General features: G+C 52.7%; 1 protein-coding gene across 16 annotated transcripts in view; it reads left to right on the forward strand.

Moving 5' to 3' along the window:
• DYSF (dysferlin) overlaps positions 1 to 26,917 on the forward strand; it is a 279,243-nt gene that overhangs the window by 166,712 nt on the left and 85,614 nt on the right. For 7 of the 16 annotated variants that reach the window (XM_056814043.1, XM_056814046.1, XM_056814047.1 and 4 more), the window contains 6 exons: positions 1,786 to 1,815; positions 7,270 to 7,311; positions 11,099 to 11,200; positions 11,303 to 11,464; positions 11,988 to 12,153; positions 12,591 to 12,667. In XM_056814043.1, the coding sequence (XP_056670021.1) occupies positions 1,786 to 1,815; positions 7,270 to 7,311; positions 11,099 to 11,200; positions 11,303 to 11,464; positions 11,988 to 12,153; positions 12,591 to 12,667 (579 nt within the window). The remainder of the gene's footprint in view (positions 1 to 1,785; positions 1,816 to 7,269; positions 7,312 to 11,098; positions 11,201 to 11,302; positions 11,465 to 11,987; positions 12,154 to 12,590; positions 12,668 to 26,917) is intronic. The other 9 variants (XM_056814045.1, XM_056814049.1, XM_056814052.1 and 6 more) reach the window with 3 other exon arrangements.

The following is a 26,917-nucleotide window of genomic DNA, read 5'->3' on the forward strand; positions in this document are numbered from 1 at the left end:
AATATTTTTTGCTTACATGTAATTGAGAAGAAAATATAGTTAAAGAAGGAACTGCAGCAAATTTTGGCAGCTGGGCTGCTATGCAAGGACCTAGGCTTGCCCTCGTGGGACCGCCACCTCAGGGATGGAGCCCCTTTCTGTTCTGCCCCCCTCTTGAGCCCCGAGAGTCACCCACCCGCAGCTGGGGCACAGGAAAGCCCCAAAGGGCTTTCCTGGCTCTGCCCTCGGGGACAGGCTCAAGATAGAGGGAGGACTTGCAGAATCCAGCCATGTCCAGCTTAGCAAGGGAGCCTCCATCTGATAGATAGCCTCGGGGAGTTCCCCGATGAGTCTGTCTTCTCTCATCGTCAGTACTGTTGCTGCCATCATTCATTTGATATCCCCCAGAGCCCCCAGATTGGCTGCCCCGGATGTGAGAATTTGGTGTCTCGCCATCCATGGAAACCTGTATCTTCTGAGCCCCCACTAGTGTGGTTCTTGTGCTCAGCCAGCTAGAGAATACATTCGGCCAAGGTAGATCAAACTGCATAGCAAAAGAAATCATGAGGAAGCCCCCCCCCCCAGGGCTGCATGCTCTGCCCTCGATGATGACCCCGTGAATGGGGCGTCGGACACATGCACACCCAACGAGCATCAAGAGTCTTACTCATCCGGAGCATAAGTGGCGGGCGATCACGCAATGATCATACAGGAAGGGGCGCTCCTAGGGAGCACGTGGGGCCACGTGTTCTGGTTCTTTCCTCATCATACACCTTCGTAATGGGGAGTATCTATACGGTTACCCTGTTGTAGATAAGAAAGCCGAGTCCCAAGATGGCCTGGAGAATAGCAGATGGGGCAGAGCTGGGATAGGCGCCATTTTGGAATACTTCACTACCTGTCCAGTGGAAAGCTTCTGTCCAGATGGCGACGTTTCCCTCCTTTTCTATCACCCTTACGTGGTCTGGTGTCCAAAGGGCTTGGCTTCCGTGGAATACGGAGAGGGTGACGGCCACAAGCGGTCCAGAGAAGGGCTAGAAAACAGGGTGCTCCTGCGGGCTCCTCATCCTCTGCTAGGACTCGCTCCTTCCCATAGTCAGGAAGTTCTTCCTTTTCTCTAATCTACCTAGTCTTACCTGGGAGCGAATTTCTAGCAAATGGGTCATCTGGAATGTGGATTAGTGGAGAGGAGAGAATTCTCACTAGATAATCAACCAATGAGAATGTGTTTACTAAATGCTTAGTGTTCTAGACAAAGTGAAATGGTCCCTGCCCAGGGATGGCCTTCGTCTTGGAATCACTACTGTGTGTTGGCTCCAAGGCAGAAGAGTGCTAAGGACCAGGCAAGGGGGGTCACGGGACTTGCCCAGGGCCACCCAGCTGGGAAGTGTCGGAGGCCAGATTGGAACCCAGGACCTCCCGGCTCTGGGCCTGGCTAGAGAGCCACTGAGCTACCTATCAGATACACATATGAGGGGGCCGCATGCCTCTCTTCAGTAAGTTGGAGCCTAGAAGCCCTGGATCTGATCCCACCTTTCCTACTTCCTGGCCGGGTCATCCTAGGCACGTCACCTGCTTTCTCTGAATCTCACCTGTGAAATGGGGATAATTCTGTGGCACTTCTGGTTTCCTACCTCCGTGCATTGTGCCGAGATCCCGAGGAGAACCTGTGTGTAAAGCACGCGGCAAGCCAAGTCCTGCCGCTACGAATGATCACTAACGAAGGCCTTCTTTGATTTGATTCTCTCTTTCTTCGGCTCCCGAAAACCAAACGATTCAAATGGGGAAAACCACCGGCCCGCCCAGCCGCACGCGCTGTCCGGAGTTGTGGATGAGGTGAGTTGGACCCCTCTGGGTGGGGCGCTGGGGCTGGGAGGGCCGCGCCGCGCCGGGACATTCAGGGGGGCTGTGGGGGCGACAAGAGGGGGCGGGTGTAGCCCCTCCCTCCCAGCCCAGCGGCGGGGCTCCCCTCGCTCTCCCCCCGCCAGTGATGAGCAGAATGGCGAGGCGCGCTGAGGGGCGCAGGGCATGGGGAGAGGGCGGAGGACGCAGGCAGGAGGCAGGTGTGGGTGGGAGGCGGGGGCCAGTTCTTAAGCGATGCCGTGGAGGATGGGCTGAGATGGGGACTGGGGGGGGGGGCAGGGGGGCCCGCAGGGAGACCAATCAGACCCATCAGCCTGAGAGGGAGGCGATGAGGCCCGCCACGGGGGACGGGCAGCAGAGGGCGGAGAGCGGGAGTGCCGAGACTGGCCCCGGGGCGTTGTGGGGGCCGTGCGGGGAGGAGCCGAGCGCCTGCGCGGAGAGCTCTGGGGCATCCAGTTTGGGATGAAGTTGGCCCAAAGGCAGTGGCTGCAGGGCTGAGGCGCGGATGGCTCGCTTGGACGCTAGATGTGAGGAAAGAGCGTGATAAACTCGAGTCCAGGGAAGGGCAAAGAGCCCGGCTAAAGCTCTCGACTCGACTCGGGAGCCCCTTTTCAGGAACTGTGAATGTTTAGCCTGGAGGAGAAAAGCCATCATGGCGGTCTTTGAGGCCTCGAAGGGCCGTCGCGGGGGAGGGTCGCATTAATTCCCTCGTCGTAGAGCAAAGAACTGGGACTGTTAGAGGGTGGCAGAGGTTTAGGCTTGACATGAAGAGAAACCACCGGGCTGCTGGCCTGCCCGGGGGAGCCCCTGCCCTGGCCTTTGTTCTGCTCTGTTAGAGAATGTCTGCGATGCTGTCCGAGGTCTTCTCCGCTCTCCCACCCATCCTCCCCATGACCGACAAAATGATCTTCCCAGACTGACCGTGCCGCCCGGCCCAGCCCTGCCTCTAGGACCCAGGCCAGACTCTCTCAGGCCCTCCCCCGCCGGTGTCCTTCTGCCTTTGTGGCTTTGCCTCATGTTCCTCTCTTCTGTACGGTCTATGTTCCAGTGACGCTGTTTCCGAAAATCTTCCCCGGGTTACCCCCCATCTTGAAATATAGGCTCTCCTTAACTACGAGGAATAAAGGGGGGACTTGGAATGACAGGATCTGGGTTCAAATCTTGACTTTGTCACTCACCTGATTGACCTTGGGTAGGTCAGGAGAGAGAAGGAGCTTCTCTGGCCCTCAGTTTCCTGGTTTGTTAAACAAAAGGATTGGGCTGGATGATCTCTAAGGTTTCTTTGGGTTTTTAAGCTCTTATCCTACACTCTGCTTTTCAGACCCCACTTCTTTTCCTTGGGCCTCGGTTTCCTCATCTGTGAATTGGAGAGGTTGGACTTGGTGACCTCTCAGGTCTGTTTCAGGCCGAGTGAGGATGAGATTCACCCAAGATCCCACAGATGTCAAAGTCAAGATTTGAACCCAGGTTCTCTTGACTGCAAATTCAGCCACTTGTCCCCCTTCCCCGAGGAGGGGCTCTAGCCAACTTCAAAGGTCCCTTAAGTGTTTAAACATGAAAGAATTCTTATTCTTTCCTTCTGTCCCATTGCTGGCTGGGCTTCCTTTCTTTTTCTTCTACCCCTTCCTGTCCTGATTCTTCTTTGTTCAGAAAACAAAAGCAGGGGGCCTTAGCCAGAGCTTCAGTTTGGGATTTCCTGAGGCTCCTGCGTGTGCTGGGAAGGGGCCCGAAATGTGGGGGAGAGGGAGGCCCCTGGATCCCACTGCAAGGCTTGGAAAGGGACCTGGTCCTGCTGTGGGGAGGGCGAGGAAGGAAGAGGAGGAATCTGAAGCCAGGCATTCTGGGCTAAGGTCTGCTCTCCTGGATCCAGCTTCTGGTGGAGGGGGGGAAGGAAGAGCAGCATTCCCTTTTTGGTTCCCCCCGAGGGACTTCTCTGGTGGCAGGAACCGAGCCCCACTGGAGTGTCTCTACTTCTCCCCTGCATGCCAAGGGAAGGGGGAAGGGCTGGGCTCCAGATGCTAGCCCAGCTCCCCTGGGGATGTGTCTTCTCAGAGTTAGGAGTGGGAAAGAACGTGGGTCTTCAGGAGATTTGCCAGGAGCTGCCTACCTGTCTCCCCGCTCCTCAAGCAAGTTGGGCAATTTATTTTCTAAATTCCGAAATCCTGCCTCCCCCTGCCCCCAGCCCCATCCTTCCCTCCCCTGTCCCCAACCCTGGATTTAATTGAAAACATTGTTTTTGCTGGGAAGTGTAATTAGAGCAACATGCTCTTCCTAATGAGCTCTCGGAGTGCGACGGGGACAGACAATGGAGGTCTCCAGGCTCCTTGTTCAGACAAGGGCCTGTCTGCTCCGGCGGTGGCCAGTGTGGGGAGCTCCTTGAGAAGGCACCTCTGGCCATCTGGCCTGCCGAGAGGCAGTCTGAGGCCTTGGACAAAGAGCTGGAGTCAGACTTAGAACACTTGGGTTTAAAGCTTGCTTCCTTAACTTTCCCCTAAGGCGGTGTCAGGGAAGTCACTTAACCTCAGTTTCCTCATATGGAAAATGAGAGGGGTGGAAGAAAATGGCCTCTTGAATTCCTTCTTGCTCTAGATCTCTGACCCCGTCTCTTGGTGCCTCAGTTTCCTCATCTAGGAAATGAGGATATTAGACTCGATGGCCTTGGAAGTCCATTCTGGCTGCAGACCTGTGAGAGCTGATTGACTATTCAACTTCAGCATAAGCATTTACACCCCAGAAAGTGGCAAGCTACAAATCAGGAATTGGTTTATTATTTTGTTGGTTGTCTAGACTTAGAAAAGTGATGGGGAAAATGGTAATAGTCAAGATTAAACTTAGAGGCAAGTCCTACCTACTTACTGCCTCTCCAAGAACATGACAACACTGTTAAATGTTAAACATTTACCAGTGAGCCCCTGTTCCTGATCTGAGATCTTGCCTTGTTGGACCAACCAGTATATCCCCTGTTCTTGATCTGGGATCTTGCCTTGTTGGACCAACCAATACATCCCCTGTTCTTGATCTGGGATCTTGCCTTGTTGGACCAACCAATACATCCCCTGTTCTTGATCTGGGATCTTGCCTTGTTGGACCAACCAATACATCCCCTGTTCTTGATCTGGGATCTTGCCTTGTTGGACCAACCAAATACATCCCCTGTTCTTGATCTGGGATCTTGCCTTGTTGGACCAACCAAATACATCCCCTGTTCTTGATCTGGGATCTTGCCTTGTTGGAACAACCAAATACATCCCCTGTTCTTGATCTGGGATCTTGCCTTGTTGGACCAACCAATACATCCCCTGTTCTTGATCTGGGATCTTGCCTTGTTGGAACAACCAAATACATCCCCTGTTCTTGATCTGGGATCTTGCCTTGTTGGACCAACCAATACATCCCCTGTTCTTGATCTGGGATCTTGCCTTGTTGGAACAACCAAATACATCCCCTGTTCTTGATCTGGGATCTTGCCTTGTTGGAACAACCAAATACATCCCCTGTTCTTGATCTGGGATCTTGCCTTGTTGGACCAACAAGCACACCCCTGGTTCTTGATATGAAATCTTACTTTATTGGACCAGAATTCTTTCCCTTCTTGGAGGCTCTTGGAGGCATCAGGATCAGCTCCTCACTGATACAGATGTGAGCAGACCAAGACCCAGGGGAAAGGATTAATATCATTTGGTGGGAACCTAGAAACCAGAAATAGAAAGGGAAGCTGTGCCATTTATGGAAAGAGGAAAACTGGACATCATGATGCTGAGATATTGGCAGGACATGTGAGTGGCGATGTCCCCTCTTCTCCTCTCACAAGCTACCAGCCTTCCTCTCCTCTTGCTCAGCTGTCATCCTGCTTCTTTCTCTCTACTGGCCAGCCTGTTCTCTATGTAGCTTCTGCAGCATCAATCTGACCATATTACTGATGTATTCAAAAATCTCTTTTGACTGTAGGATAAAGTTAAAATTCCTTAATTTGGCACTTAAAGCTCTTTACACACAGTGTGGCTACAGGCTGCTTCTCCAGGCATCCCTGCCCTTCCTGGGGTCTCCAATCCAGACAAAGGCTTGCTTTCTGCCCTCTTGGTGCCTTTGTACAGATAGACTGGAATGCCTGGCATGGACTTCCTCATTCGTGCACCCTTCAAGACTCCGTGGCATCCTTCAAGGTTCTCTCACAACGGGAAGCTTTTCCTGATCCCCCTGATCTGATGGTTCTCTCCCTTCTCCAGTTCCCTGGCATTTACTCTTCTGGGTCCATGTTTTCTCCCAGTGGAATGAATGTGAGCTCCGGGAGGGCAGGAGCTATTTCCTCATTGTCTTTGTGTCTCTGGTTCCTCGCCCAAGTGCTCTGAACTGAGGGATGGGGCAGGACCTGTGCAGGGAAGATGGTGGCAAGAGGATCGTATGCAGAAGAGGGCGAAGGGACGGGCTTGGCTGGGACAGAGTTGCATAGGAGAGACTGCAGAGATGAATTTGGCTTTTTTAGCTGACAGTGGAGGGCTCTGAAATACAGGCAGAGGGATTTGGACTTGATAGAAAAGGCAGTAGGTGGCTATCAAATGTTCTTGAGCAGGGACAGCAAGGTGGCTCACCGAATAGTCAGGCCTTGGGTTTCTATCTGACCTTAGATGTTTTCTAGCTGTGTGACCCTGGGCAAGTCACGTAACCCCCATTACCTAGCCTGTACCACTCTTCTGCCTTGCAACCAATACTTAGTATGGATCTTAAGACAGAAGGTAGGAGTTTGAGAAATGTTTTGGAGCAGAGAACATCACAGGAGAAGGAAGTGGTGGGACATACCAATCAGAATGGCCAGGTGGAGGGTGATAGGGCTAGAGTTGAGACTCTAGGATGTGGGGAAAGGCAAATTCCTTTCAGGTCAACAAATGCTTGCACTTAGTCCTTGAGAGGGAGCCTGACAAAGTGGATTGAGAGAGGGCCTCCAAGCCAGGAAGGCTGGGCTTCAGATTCCAACTCAAATACTTACTAGCTGGGTGACCCTGGGCAAGTCACTTCCCATTTGTAAAAAATGAGACCCCTACTCTGCCATCCAAATACTTATTTATTTATTCATTCATCCATTTATTTATATACTTATCCACCAATTAATTAATTAATTCATTTATTTGATTGTTCATTCATCTATTTATTTATGTGTGTTTATTTATTCATGCATCCATTTATTTATTTATTCATTCAATCATAGATTTATTTAATCGTTCATTCATTCATTTATTTGTTTGTTTGTTTATTTATTGTGGAGTTAAGACCAAAGTCTCTGAGACTTTCTGGGCAGCATCAGGAGAAAAGGGGGAGATTCCCAGAGGCCTCTAGGTCCCTGGTCCTGGTGCTAAGAACTCTGTTTTTCTAACTGCTTTCTTTGCTCATTCTCTCCTGCCCTCCTCCCTCCCTGGGCCTGGCTCTCCGCAGCTGTGCGCACCTGCCTTCTTCCTCGAGGGCCTGCTCCAAACGGTACTTTCTTCCCTTTTCCCTCCTCTGCCCCTGCCCCCATCCCACCACGGCTGGGTCTCTGAGCCGCTGAGTGCCAATGGCCTTCTCTACATTGGAGCCGGTTTTCAGCACACATGGGAAGCTTCCTCTTTAAAGGGCTGCTCCTGAGCGGATGGGGAGACGGCCCTCGGGGGGCCGGCGATGGGAGGGAAAGCCGGCATGTGGAAGAGGTCAGACAGGAGGACCAACCTGGATACTAATGAGGGGAAGGGGAGCGGGGAGGAATGTGTCGGGGCAGCAAGCGGGCCCCTTCGCCAAGTCCTGACTGACTGCTGTTTTCTGGGGAATTTCAGAGGAGGCTGGGAAATCAGATTGGGGAAAGAAGCCACCCCTTCAGAGCTCCCCGGCCCCTTGGAGCAGCTCGGGGGCAGCTTCCTCCTGGCCTTCGGTTTTCTCCCATGGACCCCCACCAGGAAGAATCCCAGACGGGTCTGGGACTGAGGTGTTCGGATAAAAGAAAGGCAAAAAACCAGTCCCCGTGGGGGACGCACACACAAGAAATGAACGCAAACTATTTACAAAGTTAGAAGGGCAAACTGGCCTTTTGCTTATTTAGAGAGAGGGACTTGGATTCAGGAAAATAAAAAGCATTTATGTGGCACCTACTATATGCTAGTTGCTGGGCGAAGGGCTTTCCAAGTATCATCTCATTGAATCCTCACCGCTGGGGCAGCTGGGTGGCACAGGGTTAGAATTTGGGGCATCGAGTCAAGCAGACCCATCTTCCAGAGTTTCAGACACTTTCTCGCTATGTAACCCTGGGTAAGTCACTTACCTCTGTTTGCCTCAGTTTCCTCACCTGTAAAAATGAGCTGGAGAAGGAAATGGCAAGCCACTCCAGTGTCTGCCAAGAAAACCTCAAAAGAGGTCGCAGGGAGTCAGACATGACTGAACAACACCAGCAATCCTCAGAATAACCCTAGGAGGCAGATTCTATTGCTCTCCTCATTTTACAGGAGAGGAAGTGACATCCCCAGGGTCATACATCTGGTGTGTGTCTGAAGCCGTTTTCAGACTCTCATCTTCCTGATTTTAGGTCCAGCCCTGTCCATTTTGACTCCTAGCTAGATTCAGAGCCCAATGCTTTCTCATTTAATGCCCAGGGCCTTCAACCAGTCTTCTGTGTCTATATATTCAATTCAATGTGGTAAACATTAGGCACCCACTTTGTGCAGAACATTGCTGGAAACTTCAAGGAAGCATTCCTGCCCTCCAGCAGGTGCAGCCTAATGGGGAGAGGAGGCAGAATACAGATGTGCACACATACATGTATATGGAGTCAGTCTTTTTTACTTTTTGTTATTTCTAGTGCTTAGAACCATGCCTGGCACATAGTAGGTGCTTAATAAATATTTGTGGATTGATTAATTACGTGTATATGTGTTCTAGTCACAATTTTCCCCCATTTGCTCATTTCCATGCTTTTCTCCCCTTTTTGTTCCAAATCACTCCTCTGGCTCAGTAGTATCCACAGGGTGCTGGGACCCGCTAGTGTCGGGCTGGCCCTGCTCTCATCACAAGGGCTGGGGTCCAGGGCCTCTGGGGACGGGGAAGGGTGGGCAAGGAGGGGCAGCAGAGGAACACTGGTGTCCGAGCTCCTGTTCATGATGGCTTTTCTTGAGTCTTTTCAACTGGAAAAATCCACCCGGGCACCCCGAGGTCAATTTCCAATTTAATTTGAATATTATATTTAATATTTGATCAGGAAATGATCATCATCCTTAAATACGTTGTGCTGTTCCTCTGTCCCATCTAGAAATCACTCCCCGAAGCACATGTCCAGCTTTATAACAGAGGCAACGGGAGAGTAGGGTTGGGTTGACAGAACGCAGCAAGCCGGCAGCTTTATTGGAGTACCATTTTCCACAATGCAGAGATTCCTACAGAATCCTTTCTGCATCACCTTCACCACAGCTGGGAACTGTGGCCTGAACCCAGCCTTTGCAGGACTGCCCGTTTCGGTGTCTCTTGGACATCGATTCTTTTTCCTCTTTTCATGGAGGACGAGCTGGCCTTGGTGGGGCCGCCCCAACTCAGGACTCACAGGGAGGGATCAGGGCCGAGAAATGGGGAGTGGAGGAGCCACTAACTGGGCCAAAGCCCAAAGATGGTGCACACATTGGGGAGTCTTTGTATGGATGAGTGTGAAGAGGGGCTGTGTGTGTCGGTGAATGATTGTGATCCTGTGTGTGCAGCCATGAGCATGTGTGTGTGTATCCCCATGGGGCCATAGACCTCAGGAGTTGTTCTGTGATTAGGAGTGTGAGAGGAGGTGTGGTTCAGTGGTCAGAGCTCTGCATATCTGTAGCATGGATTAGACTGGGAGCTCCTCGAGGGCAGGGAGTGTGCGTTTGCCTTTCTTCCTATCCACAACCCTTAGCCTGGAGCCTGTCACATAGGAAGCATTTTAGAAATGCTTGTGGACTATCTGGGCAACTCAAGATACAGGCTGAAATCTTGCCCCTGATACCTATTGCCTGCATGACCTTGAATAAGACACATAACCTCCATGTGACTCAGTTTCTTCATCTGTAAAATGAGGTGGTTGGACTAGATGGCCTCTAAGGTCCACTCTAGCCATAAAATTATGATTCTCATAAGAGTATGAGAAGGACACATAAAAGAGAGGACAGAGGGGAAAATGAGAGAACCCTTTGTGGAATTTGGGGAGCAATTCTTCAGAGGAGGAGCAGAAAGAGACTTCTTTTTGGGGAGGCAGAAACCTGGCAGGATGCTCAAGAAAGAAGGGCTGGGCTAAGATGTTGGACTGGGAGATGTCTACCATTGGGGACTGACTCTCTCTCTCTCTCTCTCTCTCTCTCTCTCTCTCTCTCTCTCTCTCTCTCTCTCTCTCTCTCTCTCTCTCTCTCTCTCTCTCTCTCTCTCCCTCTCCCTCTCCCTCTCCCTCTCCCTCTCCCTCTCCCTCTCCCTCTCCCTCTCCCTCTCCCTCTCCCTCTCCCTACCTCCCTCCTTCCTTTGTCTCTTGTCTGTTTCTCTGCCTCTATTCCTCCCTCCCTCCCTCCTTCCCTCCTTCCTTCCTTCCTTCCCTCCTTCCTTCCTTCCCTCCTCCCTTCCTTCCCTCCTCCCTTCCTTCCCTCCTTCCTTCCTTCCTTCCCTCCTTCCTTCCTTCTTTCCCTCCTTCCCTTCTTCCCCCCTTCCCTCCTCCCTTCCTTCCCTCCTTCCCTCCTCCCTTCCTTCCCTCCTCCCTCCCTCCCTCCCTCCCTCCCTTCCTTCCTTCCTTCCTTCCTTCCTTCCTTCCTTCCTTCCTTCCTTCCTTCCTTCCTTCCTTCCTTCCTTCCTTCCCTCCTCCCTTCCTTCCCTCCTCCCTCCCTCCCTCCCTTCCTTCCTCCCTCCCTCCCTCCCTCCTCCCTTCCTTCCCTCCTCCCTTCCTTCCCTCCTCCCTTCCCTCCTCCCTCCCTCCCTCCCTCCTTCCTTCCTTCCTTCCTTCCTTCCCTTCTTTCCTCCTTCCTTCCTTCCTTCCTTCCTTCCTTCCTTCCTTCCTTCCTTCCTTCCTTCCTTCCTTCCTTCCTTCCTTCCTTCCTTCCTTCCTTCCTTCCTTCCTTCCTTCCTTCCTTCCTTCCTCCCTCCCTCCCTCCCTCCCTCCCTCCCTCCCTCCCTCCCTTTCTTTGTCTCTTGTTGTCTATCTCTGTCTCTATTCCTCTCTGTCTCTCTCTCTTTCTCTGTCTCTTTCTCTGTTTCTTCCTCTCTATCTGTCTTGCTTCCTCTCTTTATCCCTCATTCTTTACAGACTGGAGACACAGACCTGCCATACCCTCCTCCCCAGAGAGAGACAAACATCTACATGGTTCCACAAGGCATCAAGCCCGTTCTTCAGCGCACAGCCATTGAGGTGAACTGGGGTTTGGGAGGCCAGTGGGTGGGGGTGGGGTGGGGTGGGAGGGCCAGGCCCCAGCTCCTCTCCCGTGGTCCTTGCCCAACCCCATCCTTGCAGATCCTGGCTTGGGGCCTCCGGAATTTGAAGAGCTACCAGCTGGCCAGCATCACCTCCCCAAGCCTCATAGTGGAGTGTGGGGATCAGGTCGTGCAGTCTTGCGTCATCAAGAACATCAAGAAGAACCCCAACTTTGACGTTAGCACCCTCTTCATGGATGTGGTGAGAGGCTGGGCCCCCGCCTGCCCTTCCTCCCCTGGGGCCTGGGGGTGGGTGTCGGGAGGCCAACTTTGGGTCTCCACCAGGTTCCTGACGTGCCGTGTGATCTTGAAGACGCCCCGAATCTCTCTTGGCCTCATTTTTTTCTCACCCAGAAATATGGGAAGGGCTGGCTCTCTGGAGAGTCAGGAAGACCCGAGTTCAAGGGCCACTTGAGACCCGTACCAAGGATCATTGAGCCTCAGTTTCTTCGTCTGTAAAGCAGGGATGAGACAGAACCCACTTCAGAGGGCCCCTGTGAGGGCCAAACGCGACTGTATTTATCACGTCCTTTGTGGGCTTTAAGGCTCCGTAGAGGTGGTGGCCGCGATCACGTAGGGAAGACTCGGCGGCCCCAAGCAGCGTCCTCTGGGGTCTGGGCCTCGGGCCGTGCCGTGAACAGAGGCGGCTGCCCAGAGCTGTGGGGTCCCCCGAGGGGGGCGGGATGGCAGCGTCCGGGCTCACCTCTCCCTCTCGGCCCTCGCAGCGGCTGCCCCGGGAGGAGCTCTACTGCCCCCCCATCGTCCTCAAGGTCATCGACAACCGCCAGTTTGGACGTCGGCCCGTGGTGGGCCAGTGCACGATCCACGCCCTGGAGCAGTTCCTGTGTGACCCGTATGCGTCGGAGAGCCCCTCGCCCGACGTGGGCCCCGGTACGGAGGGCTCAGCCGGGCTGGGACAGCCCCGAGGGGATGGGGGGGTCCGGCCTTTGGGGGCTGGGGGCGCCCCGTCTTCCACAGACGTCACCATCCAGTTGGGCCTGGCTTCCAGGGCCCCCAAGGGTGGCCCTGCCCCGGCGCTCGGGACGTTCAGGCCCATGGAAGGCTGCGAGCCCGCCCAGAGAGGGCTCTGCGAGCGCCCGCTCGGGCACAGGAGCCTCTGGGAAGGCCACCTGGGGAGGAGCCCCGAGAAGCAGGGGAAGCGGCGTGGAAGGAGGCGCGCGGGGAGGAGGAGCCGGGCAGGAGCACCAGCGGGGGGGGGGGGGGGGGGCGCCCCAGTGGTGCCCTCAGAGCCCCCTCTCTGGGCCGGTGCTCCGCCTCCTGGGGGGCGGGACCCTCTGACGGCCGCCCTCCCCCTCCTGCCCCAACAGATGACGTCAGCTTCCTGAGCCCCCGCGACGAGGTGCTCATCGACATCGACGACAAGGAGCCCCTCCTCCCCGTCCAGGTAGGGCTGCGGCCGCGTCTCTTTGGCTCTGCTCTGTTGGCGAGGCCCCGCATCCCACGCGATTTCTAACACTCAGAGCATCCCACGCGTTTCAGGGGCCCTCTGTGGGCGTCTGCTGGACGGCTGGTGCAGGTCCTGCCCTTGGGGGGCTCCTCGTCTGGAGCCCGCCTGGCCTCGGCCCCTCCGGGGAGCCGTGGGAGCCAGTGACCGCTCCCAGGGCCCCCTGGGGTGCCCCCGGAGCCTCCCTTAGGGGCGTGGGGGAGGTGCCTGGCCTGGGATCGTCCCTGAGCCCACGGCTCCCGCGAGGCCAGAGAGGAGGCAGGACCGGCGGGCCGCACTCCCCGGGGATTCCCCTTGAAAGCGCCTACTGTGTGCCAGGCGCCAGGGATGCCGGGAACGAAGCGCCCTCCTCGCCCGAGCTTCCCTTCTAACGGGGGAGACTGCAAATACCTAGGAGAGCGCGTAGTGCGAGGTTTGGACTTGATTTGCACATTGGCTCATCCAGTTCGTAGAGACATACAAGAACAGACATGTAGACATATAGCACGTGGACACACGACATGCAGACACATAGCATGTAGACACAACACAGACATATAGCATGCAGACACGTAACATGCAGACACGTAACACCCACACACATAACACACACACATAACACACAGACATAACATGCACACACAACACGCAGACACACAACATGCAGACACGTAACACGCAGACACGCAACACGCACACACAACACGCAGACAGAACCAGACACACACGAGGTGGGAAGGCTCAAGTAGAAGATGGCGCCTTTTAAAGAGAGGATTCGCTAAGGCGGGGAGGAGGATGAGCACGTTCTAGGCCCGCCTCAGAGCGGGGGAGGCTGGAGGGAAGATGGGGCCGGAGGGGGTGCGCTGGGGAGACCCCGGCGTGGCACACAGGACAAGGACAGCCGGGCCGGGGCCTGGCGTGGGGGCGGGGCGGGGATGGCGGCCCGGGGGAAGGCGGCGGCACTTCCGGGGAGGCTTTGGAGCCGGCTGCAGACCGGCTGGGTGTGGGGGGTTCTGCGTCCTGTTGGAGGTGCCTGGGAGGCCGCTGGCGCTCTGGGGTTCCGGCTCGGGGAGGTCCACAGGCCGGGCGGCTGCCTCTCCAGAGTGATGTTGCCCCGGGGCGCTGATGGAGAGCGCAGGGAGAAGAAGGCTGAGGGGAGCCCGGGGAGTTGCCGCCAGAGAGGAAGGAGGCAAAGCAGGGGAGTGGGGGGGGCACGGGCCAAATCGAGGAAGGGTCTGGACCGTGCAGGGACCACAGACAAGGCCCGCCCCGGCCCCGGTCTATAGCGTGGGAAGCCCCGGGCCAGCGTCCTCTCAGTGGAGCGCCACGTCCTCGGCAGCGTGGCGCTGATCGCCCATTTACAGAGGAAGGAGCCAAGGCACTGGGGGGGTCAGCACTCATTTGCCAGCAAGCCCGGCAGGCCGCCTCGATGACGAGAAGGATGAGGCTACCGGCAGTTTGGCATAACGGAGAGGGCCAGCTTTGAGATCGGGGAGACGAGTTCAGGATCTACCTCTGACCCAGCTGTGTGACCGCACGAAGCTCTGTATAATTTCCCCGGGGCTGGAGCGCCTCTCCAAGACGGAGGGCAGCTGGCGTCCTTCATGGATGGAGGGACGGTCCTTACTGGGCATTCTCTCCATGAACGAAACCACAAGTCCAGAGGAAAGTAATAGTCACGTCTGCTGCCCGTCTCGTGCTTAAGTCTTGCCATGCTTTCTACATGCAGCATCCCATTGGAGAGTCATGGGGTAGATGAGGACAGCTGAGGACACTGAGGCTGAGAGGGGAGGGATGGTCTGCCCAGTGAAGAGGGTGACCGAGGGGAGCAGCCTCTTGGAGATGTGGGACCCGCTGGAGATGGGATCCATCACAAGGAGCGTGAATGAGCACCTACTATGTGCCAGTAAAAGCGTGTAGTAGTCGTCTCTCGTGACCGAGGATGACGATTTTGTGCACAGACACTTGTGCGTGAAGGAGATTTGAGTGGAGAGACAGTCCCCTTCTCTCGGTGTTGGAAGCCTGGGTCCAGGGGCACGAAAAGTCGTTACTCCTGGAGACTTCCTCAGCTGCATTGGGTGGCCGTGTTGTCCTTGGTGCTCCATCACACCCTGAGCACTCCACAGTGCTTTGCTGCGTCGCCCTCTCAGCCGTTGAACCTTCTTGTTGGTTTCTCTTCTTGTTGGTTTCTTCCGTCTGTTCGGCCGAAGCAGTCTTCACATGCTGGGTGAGCAAAGCCTTCACCAGGGGTCGACGACCCGATGGCTACCCTCACAAGGTTTGCCTGGGGTGTGGCCGCTGCCGCATGCTAGCAGCTACTGGGAGCCACACGTGAGAGCTGGGTGTCAGGTGGGGGTCAGTGGCTGGAGAGCTGCCCTAGGAGGGCACGACAAGCCCTCCATACCAGAGATACTGCCCCTCCCTGAGCACCCCACACACTCCGTAAAAATGTGTAAAGTTCTTATTATGTACTAATTAATTAAATAATGTCTTACTAAATTAAGATACCGTATTAAGTCCTGGGAGAGATACAAAGAAAAACAAAGGACAATGGCTGCCCTGGAGGGGCTCCTGAGCTCGGCCCTTGAGTCGTAGCCGTGGCTTTCATCTTTGGCCCTTGGAACCCTGCGTGGCCATTCTGTTGCCTGGGGTGCTTCAGCTTTTCACAGTCCTTGCAGATTTTCAGTTCTTGTATCAAGCGTTGTCCAGTCTCCTGCTTCCGCTCCCTTCCCCGAGTTTCCCGGGCTTCTTAGACCCAGTGGTCCTCCTTTACTCCTTTGTCGTAGGGCACCTGTGGGGGAGGGGGGCGGCTAAGCAGATTGGAGTCCAAGATCATAATGCCGGTAGCCTCTTCGTGGTGCAGGAGAGGGAACCGAGTCTGACAGAGGAATTGTTGGAGGTTGGTTTTCTCAGGCTGCTCCATCTTTCCTGACTCAGTTTACCCCAGATCTTTTCTCCCCATCGCTTTCTGTTCCTCTCAGTATCCTTCAGGAGGAGGCAGCTCGGGTCATCCTATCCCCCTTTTCCTGAAGAGTCTGCATGGTGGGTCAGTGGCAGGCTTGGGTCTAGAATGCGGGTCTTCTGGCTTCTTGCTCTGTGTAGACTTTGAGCAGCCCCCATAGGCAGCCCCACACTCGGCACACATCATTTCTGTCCCTTCCCAAGTCCCTGCCCAGCTCTGTTCCTCTCTCTGATCTCCTTGTTCCCCCCCTGATTCTTGTTAGTAGGAAAGAAGCACCAAGTCCGTGCTTAATGCAGACCTCTACGTCCCTCCCCCCGGGGGGCTGGGATCCCATCTGTTCCCCAGATCTGCCCCCCACCCTGCCTGCCCAGAGCTGTATGTGGGTCTGGGGTGGGGAGGGGGGAGCTGTGACCGCAGCCCCCCTCCCTCTGCCTTGGGGGCCGTGCCGGAGCCCAGAGTGGGGGACTGAGGCAGGCACCTCGTGGGAGCCGGAGCAGATGTGCCACCCTTGGAGCTGCCGCCCTTCTGGACAGCTCGTCTCTGTCCCGCATCTCTTCTGAAGGGGCAGCCTGTCAGCCGGGCAGAGGACGCGGGCACCCCCAAATGCCCCCTGGCTGCCTAGAGCGCAGGGCGTTCCGACACCTTGTCTTAATTCTGGCCCTAGGAGAGAGGGCGCAGAGTGAGGCTGGCGGTGGGGGGCGGCCTCGCCCATCTAGAGATTGGGCCCCCAAAGGCTCAAGCCGAACCTGAAGAATGGCTCCTTTAGTTTTCAATGAACAAACACTTACCGTGAGGCCTGGAGGAGTACAGACAAGGAATGCCTGAGAAGGGGTCACATGATTTGAATTTCCGTTGCTTATTTCCATTGAGTTGGAACCAATGAGCGTATTTTTCACATAGGTCTAACGTTGCCTGGCGCCCATGGAGGGACGCTCATTGCACACCCTAACGAGCCTGGGCTATCAGCTTTTGCCTCGTCTGCCCTCTCTCCACTGGCAGAAAAGCTTAAACTGCTCGTGACAGCCACACAGAGTCCCACCACGGCCGTGCCAGCCAGCCAAGATGGCCCCCGTCGGCCACCTTTCGGCCATCCCCTGTCACCTGGGAGGTGGTCGGCACTCAGCATTATCCCTGGTCTTCTGGAATCGTGGCTGGTCATGACAGAAACATGGACGAGGAGAAAGGCTGACCTCAGAGGTCATCCAGTCCAGTCCCCTCATCTTACAGAAGGGGATACGGAGGCCTGGGTTCAAATGTCAGCTCTGCCTGTAATTACCACCGAGACCCTTGGCAAACACTCGATGTTCTTGGGCCTCAGTTTCTCCATCTGTAAGATTGGTTTAGATCATCTCTGAGATCCCTCTCAGTAAAACACAATGATTAAATGCTAGCTTGTGGATGAAACTAGAATTCAGGAGAGAGAAAGAGACAGAGACAGAAAGACACACAAGACAGATTCACACACACACACACACACACACACACACACACACACACACAGTTTGGTAGGCTGGAGCACTCTGGGAAGGCTTCTTGGAGAAGCCGGGTCTGGGGCATGGACGAATGGGCAGGATTTGGCCCAGTAGACATTGATGACCCCTCGGGAATGCCCTCTGAGCTCTACCCCCTGTTTTCTTTTGGAGACATGGATTTGGGGAGGATAGTCTGCTTCCACATTGTGGAAAAGCAGGAAGAGTGTGGAACTGGAGAAAGCCTGACCTGTGAGGAGAAGTGAGGTGGGAAGCATTTACTGCCGAGGGTCATCCTTTAGAGTCAGACACCGTCACTTAAAATCCAGAAGGGGCCAGTGCTGGGAGCCCCGAATACGACAGCCTTTTCTCCCATGGGCCAGAGAGGAGACAGGGTGTTCCCTCGAGCCTTACTGCCTGACAAGAGCCTTCTTAGCCTGGCATGGGGCCAAGCCAAGAAGCTTTCATTTAGTGCTTCCTCTGACCCAGACTGTGTCCCGGGTATACAAAGGAAGGCCAACCTCCTCTCCCCAACAATCTCTGCTTTTAAGGAACTCGTAGACTGACGGGAGGACAGCATCCCAAATGAGGATGCACAAACAAGGCACAGACAGGACAGGCTGGAGGGAATCATGGCAGAGGAAGGCTCAGAGATGAAGAAGACAGGAGGAAGGGTTTTTACAGAAGACGAGACTTTAGCTGAGACTTAAAGGAAGCCGGGGAACCCCCTTCTCCCGAGAACTGTCCTGGATTCTCCAATTGGAGGCACTTCCCTAGTTCCTCCTGTTGTTCAAGGATGCAGACTAAGGTGGATGGACCCCACCAAGCTTTCCCAATCCAATATAGACATGCACATATATATATATATAAATATAAAGATATATATATATATATATATACACTCATGTACACACATATACATATACAAATACCTTCTCTATCTACGTATATGTATGTATCTTGCATTTCCCGGAGCCAGAATCTACTGGACAGGTGTTGAGGGAGACGTGTCGCCCCTCATAACTGAACAAAACAATTTGGGGTCCCCGATGGACATGAGGAACCTCCTGTTGACTGTCCAAGTGGAGGCAAACAGCCAGTCAGATCACTAGAGTGAGGGGTGTCTCTGCTGCAGGTTCTTACAGGTGAAGCCAGCTCCCTTCAGGGTGGGATGGGAGACGTGTCCCCCTCAGCTATGTTTCTCCAGGCTTTTACTTCCTTACACTTCCACGCTTCCCCTTCCCAAGCCCATTTGGCAGCCGCCTCTGGTGGCAATTAATTGTAATGAGCCTAGCTTTGGGTGTGAGCACATGCTTAGGTTCTCTACCCATCAGGTCTGCATCTGCTGGTATGTGTGCACGTATGTGTTTCTCACAGCTTCATTTCCCTGTTGTGAAGGGCCCGGCTGACTGACAGCACTAATTTGTTGCTACTTGCACAGACTTGTTTGAGGCTCATCTTACTTGGTAGAGTGGGGGGTGGGCTGGAAAACTGGGGCACACAGTCAGAGCCTTTCTTCGGTAGAGCTTTTTCATTTCATTTCGGTAGAGTAGAGATGTGCAGATAGAATTGGAAACATTCGGCAGACACAATGTGGGTAAATCAAGAGATCGGGCCTTGAGTGATAGAAGGGACCCTACTTCTTAATTTTGGTGTCGTCTCCCACCTCTGGGCATTTGTACAGGTTTGTGCCCTATGCCTGGATTGTACTCTCTCTTCATCTCCTCCCATCAGAATCCTTATCTTCCTTCCAGATTCAGACCAAGCGCCATCTTCTCTGGGAAGCTGTCCTTGCTTCCCTCCAAACCATGAATACTTTTCCTCTCCTAAAATGGCTTTACCTTTGCTTTAGTCTGTGTACAGACGGTGTGCATCCAATAGCGTGGAGGCACTGACTCTGAGTCACAGGGATTAGAGGAACAGGAGGCAGTAATTGTTCACCATCGGGCAGGGGAGTCTAGGAAGGAGAAGCCAGTCGATTAAATGGCAGAATAGAGGCTCCCCGCTTTTCATTCACTGAAGCTGGGAAGGTCCGCTGCTGAAGGGGAGCTCAGTTTCGTGCCTGTAAATGAAAAGCTCTGAGAGAATTGGAGAGGCAGACAGGGAAATCCTTCCCACAGTCGCCCAAGATCCAAGGTACTGCCACGTCTTTCCAGTTCTCCTTCCCCATCATCTCTCCCGTCGTCTGCCCTCTTGTCTCCACCCACACACCATCTCCCTCATCCTGGCCCTCCTGACTGTTGCCGTTTCCTAATTGGGCTCCCTGCCTCCAGTGTCTCCAACCCATCCTCTGCTCAGCTGCCAAAATAAATCTTCCCAAGGCACCGATCTTGAACAAAATAGAAATCCCTCGGCCTGGCATTTACGTCCTTCCTCGCTCTGGCTCCCGCCTAACGACCCAGCTTTATTTTATATCACTCACTCTACATTCCAGCCAAATGGGGCACCTCCCCACCCTGAACTGTTGCGCAGATGCTCCAGCCGTCTCGTGCCCTGGTGCCCGGCCGCTCGCAGGCTCTGCTTCTCCGCGAAGGAGGGTGTGCTTTCTGTTCTCTCGCCATCCCAGGACTGGGAAGGCCCTTGGGAATTTCAGACTGGTCTGATGCTGGTGTCTGACCGTGTGTGCTGCCGTCTCTCCGGGCTTCCTGCTCTCAATATAATGGGCAAAGGAAGTACCCTGAGTTACAGTGAAGAGAGGGCAGCTGTTCAAGTTGGCAGCTGCCCAGACAGACTTGTGCCATGCCAAGGCTGCTGGAGTCAGGACTGTAATCCTGCATCTGCCCCTTACTACCTGTGTGACTGTGGAGGAGTGACTCCATCTCTCCAAGCCTCAGTTTACTCCTCTGCAAAATGGGGGTAAAACACCTTCTGCCAGGCTCAGGCAAGATAACATCTAAAGGGAGCTCGGCAAAACTTAGAGGGCTGTCATTAACATGTCCACCTGAAGCATCTGGGAAAATCTACTCTGATTTTCCAGCTTGCTAAATCTTCTCTCCCTCTTCCTCTGGCCTCAGTTTTCACTTATTTAAAATGAAGTTGTTGGACTAAATGTCCCTTCTAGCAGTAAAGCTAAGATCCCCGGCTCCCCAGCCTGGGCTTCTGTCCTAGTGTGAGCTCTGCCCAGTAGGATTTTTCTCTCAGTATGCATCACCCTGAAAATATCCCCAGGACCAGCCTCAGGCAGGGCTATTTTGGGTCCTCCTGGCTCGAGGTAACAGAGCATCACTGGAGACAAAGGGTCAGGCGCAGAGGACCCTGGGCACTTCTCCAATTCCTGTCTCCACCCCTTTCTGACACAAGTGACCCAGCCTCCCACCCTGGGGAGTGGGTTGGGTGTAGGGAGTGGCGGTGCCTTTCCTTAATTGCCACTGGGGTAGTCTGGAGCTCCTGAGTGGCTGGCAGACTGACTGGGCCTCCCTTCCATGACGGAAAGCTAGAAGAGCAATGGAGGGAGGAGACAGGAATATCTCAGCCTAAAATATCGGCAGCTAGGTGACTCAGTGGGCACATTCTAGAAGTGGAGTCAGGCAGACCAGAGTTCAGATCTGGCCTCGGGCACTAGCAGTGTGACCCTGGATGAGGCATTTAGCCTCTGTTTGACTCAGTTTCCTCATCCGTCAAATGAAATGAAGAAGGAAATGGCGAACAGCTCCGGGTCTTTTGCCAAGAAAATCCCAAATAGAGTTATGAAGAGACAGACAGAATGAGAACATAGGAGAAACCCTTAGCCATTCTTAAAGCACCATTAATGTTATCTTTGTAGTTACTGTTATGCTGTCTTTGAGACAGGGAGCTGCTAGGAATGTGTTGTTTGCTTGGTTTGCCCAGCTCCGGACCTCCACTGCCTCAAGAGGCCTGAATACCCTCCCTTCCTTTTCATTTCCCAAGCAACCCTTCATTCTCCTTGGGAACGCCACCCCCGGAAGAAGTGATTCCTTGACAATTTTGAGTCTTTTCCTCTGCTGCTCGACCCACAAGACTTGTTGAATATTGGACTGCCATTGTGGGTTTGACACTGTTGGGTTGTCAAACTGGGACTTAGCCCAGTACTTGGCCTGTAGGAAGCACTTAATACCTCTTCACTGACTGTTCTGTGCTTAGAGGGTCCTTTGGTTTGACAGATGATGAGTTTTGTCAACCAGACGGGACAAAAGAGGAGACTCACCTCAAGTGGTCTAGGAACATTTCCTTAGTTTCCTCATTCCAATCAGTGAGGATCTTCCAAAGCTCACTTTTGACAATTTGTGGCCTCACTGCTATTTCCCACTAGAGACTCTTCCTGGGAGATACCTTGGTTCTGCATAACCATGAATGAGTGAATGAAGGTATTTACTGAGCACTCAAATGTGCCAAACACTGTGCTAAGTGTTGGATCTATTTCTATATCTATATCCATCTATCTATCTATCTATCTATCTATCTATCTATCTATCTATCTATCTATCTATCTATCTATCTATCTAATCTATCTATCTATCTATCTATCTATCTATCTATCTATCTATCTATCTATCTATCTATCTATCTATCTATCTATCTATCCATCCATCCATCCATCCATCCATCCATCCATCCATCCATCCATCCATCCATCCATCCATCCATCCATCCATCCATCCATCCATCCATCCATCTATCCATCTATCCATCTATCCATCTATCCATCTATCTATCTATCTATCTATCTATCTATCTATCTATCTATCTATCCATCTATCCATCTATCCATCTATCCATCTATCCATCTATCCATCTATCCATCTATCCATCTATCCATCTATCCATCTATCCATCTATCCATCCATCTATCCATCCATCCATCCATCCATCCATCCATCCATCCATCCATCCATCCATCCATCCATCCATCCATCCATCCATCCATCCATCCATCTATCTATCTATCTATCTATCTATCTATCTATCTATCTATCTATCTATCCATCTATCCAACTGTCTGTCCCTCCGTCCGTCCATCTGTCTGTCTGTCTTTATAGCAGAAGCTTACACTGGGGGCAATAACTAACATAGAAAGTAGCAGCCAGGCAAAAGAGAGAGACTCCGGCAAATGAGTGAAATGATGTTGCCCATTTCTTTTCCAGAGGCGATGGTAGTATGGACTTGATAATAGGTTGGTCCATGCCATTTCATCTTCACCTGTGACTTTTCTTCCCCTCTCTACCTTTTCCACATTTTTTTCTCTAAGAATTCAGTCAACATCCACTAATTACGCGTCCATTATAGGCCAGGTACTGTGCTTATTGTTGGGGATGTAAAGAAAATTAAAACCATGGCCACTGTCCTCAAGAAGAGCACAGTATAACAGTGGAAACAACTATGTGTATATGAGACGTACACAGTGTAGATGAGAAATAATCTCAAGAGAGACTAGGAAAGATTTCCTCCAGAAAGTGGAATTTGAGCTGAGTTTCTGGAAAAAAAAATGGGCAACCTTATTATTTCACTCACCCGCCATCTTTGTGATTTCCAGATTCTCTCTCTCTTTCCTGGCTGCTACTTTTCTATGTTAGTTATTGCCCCCAGTGTAAGCTCCTTGAGGGCATTTATAGATGTATATCTCCTCCACATAAACTCAGTGTTTGGCAACCTTTGAGTGCTTAGTAAATGCTTTTCATTCATTCATTCATTCATTCATTCATTCATTCATTCATTCATTCATGGGCTGGGGATTTGATGCAGGGAACTAATGAACTCAGAGTCAAAGGACCTGATGTCATCTCCGAGCTCTGGCATTTCCATGTGTGATTTTGGAATTTTGGAAAAACCACTTCTCTTTCCCAACGACCTTCATTTCCTCATCTGTGAAATGAGGAGGATGTACTAGGTGGCAGGATCTGTCCAGCTCTGTAAGCCAACCCATGATCCTATGATTGCTTAGGGTGTGGGTTGCTCAGGCCTGTCTGGCCTCTCCTCTTCATCCCTCCTCCTTCCTGACTTCCCTTGACGTCCCTGTTCTCTCTGACACAGGGCAGCTGAGAAAGTCCAGCCAGGTCATTTTGCTCCTTTTCCAAATCTCTGGGCCAAAAGTAGCTGGAAGCCTTGGTCTGGGGTGAGGTTTTTGGCCTGGGGAAGGGGTGGGTGGGGATATGTGTGCATCTCAATTCCCCTGGCTTCCCTGGCCCACTTCATGACTACGTAGGGTAGAGATGGAGACAGGAACAGTGAGGATGGCATCCATTTCTCTCTCCTCTCACTCAAACCCAGCCCTAGTTCCCCACATGGAGGTAGGGTGCCACCATTTTGCCATGGGATGTGATATGGAGGGGACTGACTGGGAATAGAGAGGGCAAATGTGGTTCTGGCCCAAGGCCTCGAATATGACACAAAGGACAAATGGACCCCCCTCAGGGCCCCGGGGAGGACTGGCTGACACCCCTTTTGGTACCACTGTTGGCTTCGCCATGTTATCCTCATCATCACCTGTCTCTATCAAAACCATCATCATCCAAATCACCACAACCAATTCGACTAAAAACCATCAAAAACCCATGAGTGAAAACCTTCTTAGGATGATTAATCAAGGCCACCCTCACTGTGAGCACAATCGCCACGACTGACACTGTCTCCTATAATGCCCTCCCTTCCCACCCTGTACCTCTTGGCATTCCATGACCACTCCCAAGGCTCTGATCAGCCTCACCTCCTACAGGAAGCCTTCCTTGATCATTTTGGTGGTTGCAGCTCTCTCCTTTTCAAAATATCATGTGTACAGGATGGTCCCAAATTCTCGACACAGTTTTAAGGCACTAAAGCACCAAGACTTTGCGTGTACCTTATATTTCTGTGCTGTCACAGTGGCAGAATTCCTTGAGGGCAGGGATTGGCTTTCATTTTGATTATACAGCCCGTGGTAGCAGCCAGAGAGCCGACCTCAAAACCAGGAAGACCTGTATTCAATTCCTGCTTCTGACACATACTGGCTTTGTGATGCTGAGCTTCACGTCTCAGCGCGAAGTTTACACAACTCTAAGACCGTGTTATGCCTGCGTTGGTAAATGGCGTTTCCCCCACTGGCAGTTCCCCTACTAGTGACGCCATGAATCCCATCCCTGTTTCTATCCCTGATACCCAGCGCAGTGTTTGGATAATAGCATCATCTCTATTATTTAATTTATTATTACTTATTCCTCAATTTATTGTTATTTATTATCCCTTTCATTATGATTACTCAGTGTGTTATTATTTATTATCCCTTTCATTATGATTACTCAATGTGTTATTCATTATTCATTTTATTATAATTATTATATTACGCTTAAAACCCTTAATTTCTGTCTTAGAATCAATTCTAAGTATTGGTTCCAAGGTAGAAGGGTGGTGAGGGCTAGGCAATGGTGATTAAGTGACTTGTCCAGGGTTACACAGCCAGGAAGTACCTGAGGCCAGATTTGAACCCAGGACCTTCTGTCTCTAGGTCAGGTTCTCTATCCACTGAGCTGCCCCTCTGTTATTCAGTTCAAATAATTGAAAGCCTACTCCGTCCATTGTCATCACCGCCATCACGGTTGCCATCCACCCCATCACCTAACCACGACTGCACATCACTGCATCACCACCATTGCTGTTGCTCTATGTCCCCCACTATCATCATCCCCGGCTCTGTGCCCACAATTGCTACCATCTACCCCATCATCAGAGTCTTTGTCTCAGAGACATGCCAGGTGGGAGTCCGGATCTTTCTGGGTCTTTCTGGATCCTGACTAGCCGCGTTATAGAAGAGGACATTGATCCGGACCGTAACTCTCCTCTCAATCTATCAACCAACCAAATGTGGACTTCTTGGGACCTGTTCAGTGTCCAGGCTGTGCCAAGGCAGTGGAGGAAACAAGGGAAGGGCATCCCAGGCGCCATGAAGTATTTCCTGATCTAGATCTTTCCGGAAAGAGGGAGATCTCACTGTGGGCTGGAATGGTTGGAGAACGTTTAATGGAAGGTGCCAGTGTTAGCTACGGAGAAGGTTCCCAAGGATCATTGCCAAGGTCAGCATTGCACCTGCACCCTGGGGGAGACAGCATTGTTTGAGGAAAGAACACTGGGTTTGGAGTGAATGGATCTGGGTTCAAATTTTGACCTATCCCTCACTACTTGGGCAAGTCAATTCACTCTAAAAAACCCTTATTTTTCAGCTTAGAGTGAATACTGTGTGTGTGCTGGTTCAAGGCAGAAGAGTGGTAAAGGCTAGCAAGCAATGGGGATTAAGTGACTTACCCAGGGTCTCTAGGCCTGGCTCTCCATCCCCTAAGACACCCAGCTGCCTCCAATCCTCAGTATGCTTCATATTGGCGTGTAGTCAAGCCAGAGGCTACCCCATCCCATTTAGGGGGGTAATGTCAACCTGAGCCTCCCAGCTTCCTAGATGACGGCCCGTGCCAGTCCACGAGAGCTTGGGAGCTGTGCTGGTTATTCTCGAGTGGCCAGTCAACATTGACTTTAACACAGAGCACCCACATGGATTTCTGATTTCCCCGGACGCTCTTGGGTGGGTTCCATCTTTGTGTCAAGGACCTGTGGACACTCGGGTCACCAGTACCTGCAGAAGAGGGTCAATGCTTGGTGGTGAAATCTCCAGAGAGAAGCCTTGCCTCGTGTGACTGGCGCCTTAGCCCAGCTTCACCGTTCCCTCCGCAACTTCTTCCTCCACCCTCAGCTTGTCTGTATGGGATTCTCCCTCCCTGAAGGCAGGGAGGAGGGAGACGAGGCTGTCTCTCAAGGGCACAGGCGTCCTTCTGACCCTGGGAATGGCAAGCACGCCTCAGGACCATTTCCCTGTCCTCTGTTTATCACAGCTTGTTTGCCTGCATAGCTCACAAGGTAATCCTTGAAAGGAGGATGTGGGTGGGATTAGCGTGCTTGAGGAGAGGGAGACAGAGATAGACGGAGAGAAGGAGAAAGAGAGAGAGAGAAAGAGGAGAAAGAGAGGGAAGGAGGGAAGGGAGAGAGAGAATGAGAGAGAGAGAGGGAGAGAGAGAAAGAGGAGAAAGAGAAGGAGGGAGAGAGAAAGGGAGGGGGGAGAGAGAGAGGGAGGGAGGGAGGGAAAGAGACAGAGAGAAACAGAGAGAGAAGGGGAAGGGAAGGAGGGAGAGGGAGAAAGAGAGGGAGGGAGGGAGAGAGAGAGGGAGAGGGAGAGAGAGAGAGAGAGAGAGGGAGAGAGAGAGAGAGAGAGAGAGAGAGAGAGAGAGAGAGAGAGAGAGAGAGGGAGGGAGAGAGGGAGAGGGAGAGGGAGAGGGAGAGGGAGAGGGAGAGGGAGAGGGAGAGGGAGAGAGAGAGAGAGAGAGAGAGAGAGAGAGAGAGAGAGAGAGAGAGAGAGAGAGAGAGAGGGAGAGAGGGAGAGAGAGAGGGAGGGAGGGAACGGAGAGAGAGAAAATGAGAGAGAGAGAGAGGGAGAGAGAAAGGGAGGGGGAGAGAGAGGGGGGGAGAGAGATTGAGAGAGGGAGGGAGGGAGGGAGGGAAAGAGACAGAGAGAAACAGAGAGAGAAGGGGAAGGGAAGGAGGGAGAGGGGGAAAGAGAGGGAGGGAGGGAGAGAGAGAGGGAGAGATTGAGAGAGAGAGAGAGAAAGGGAGGGGGAGAGAGATTGAGAGAGGGAGAGAGAGAGAGAGAGAGAGAGAGAGAGAGAAAGGGAGGGGGATAGAGATTGAGAGAGGGAGAGAGAGAGAGAAAGAGAGAGAGAGAGAGAGAGGGAGAGAGAAAGGGAGGGAGAGAGAGATTGAGAGAGGGAGAGAGAAAGGGAGGGAGAGAGATTGAGGGAGGGAGGGAGGAAG

The sequence above is a fragment of the Monodelphis domestica genome, chromosome 1 (assembly GCF_027887165.1).
Source record: "Monodelphis domestica isolate mMonDom1 chromosome 1, mMonDom1.pri, whole genome shotgun sequence".
Taxonomy (NCBI): Eukaryota; Metazoa; Chordata; class Mammalia; order Didelphimorphia; family Didelphidae; genus Monodelphis; species Monodelphis domestica.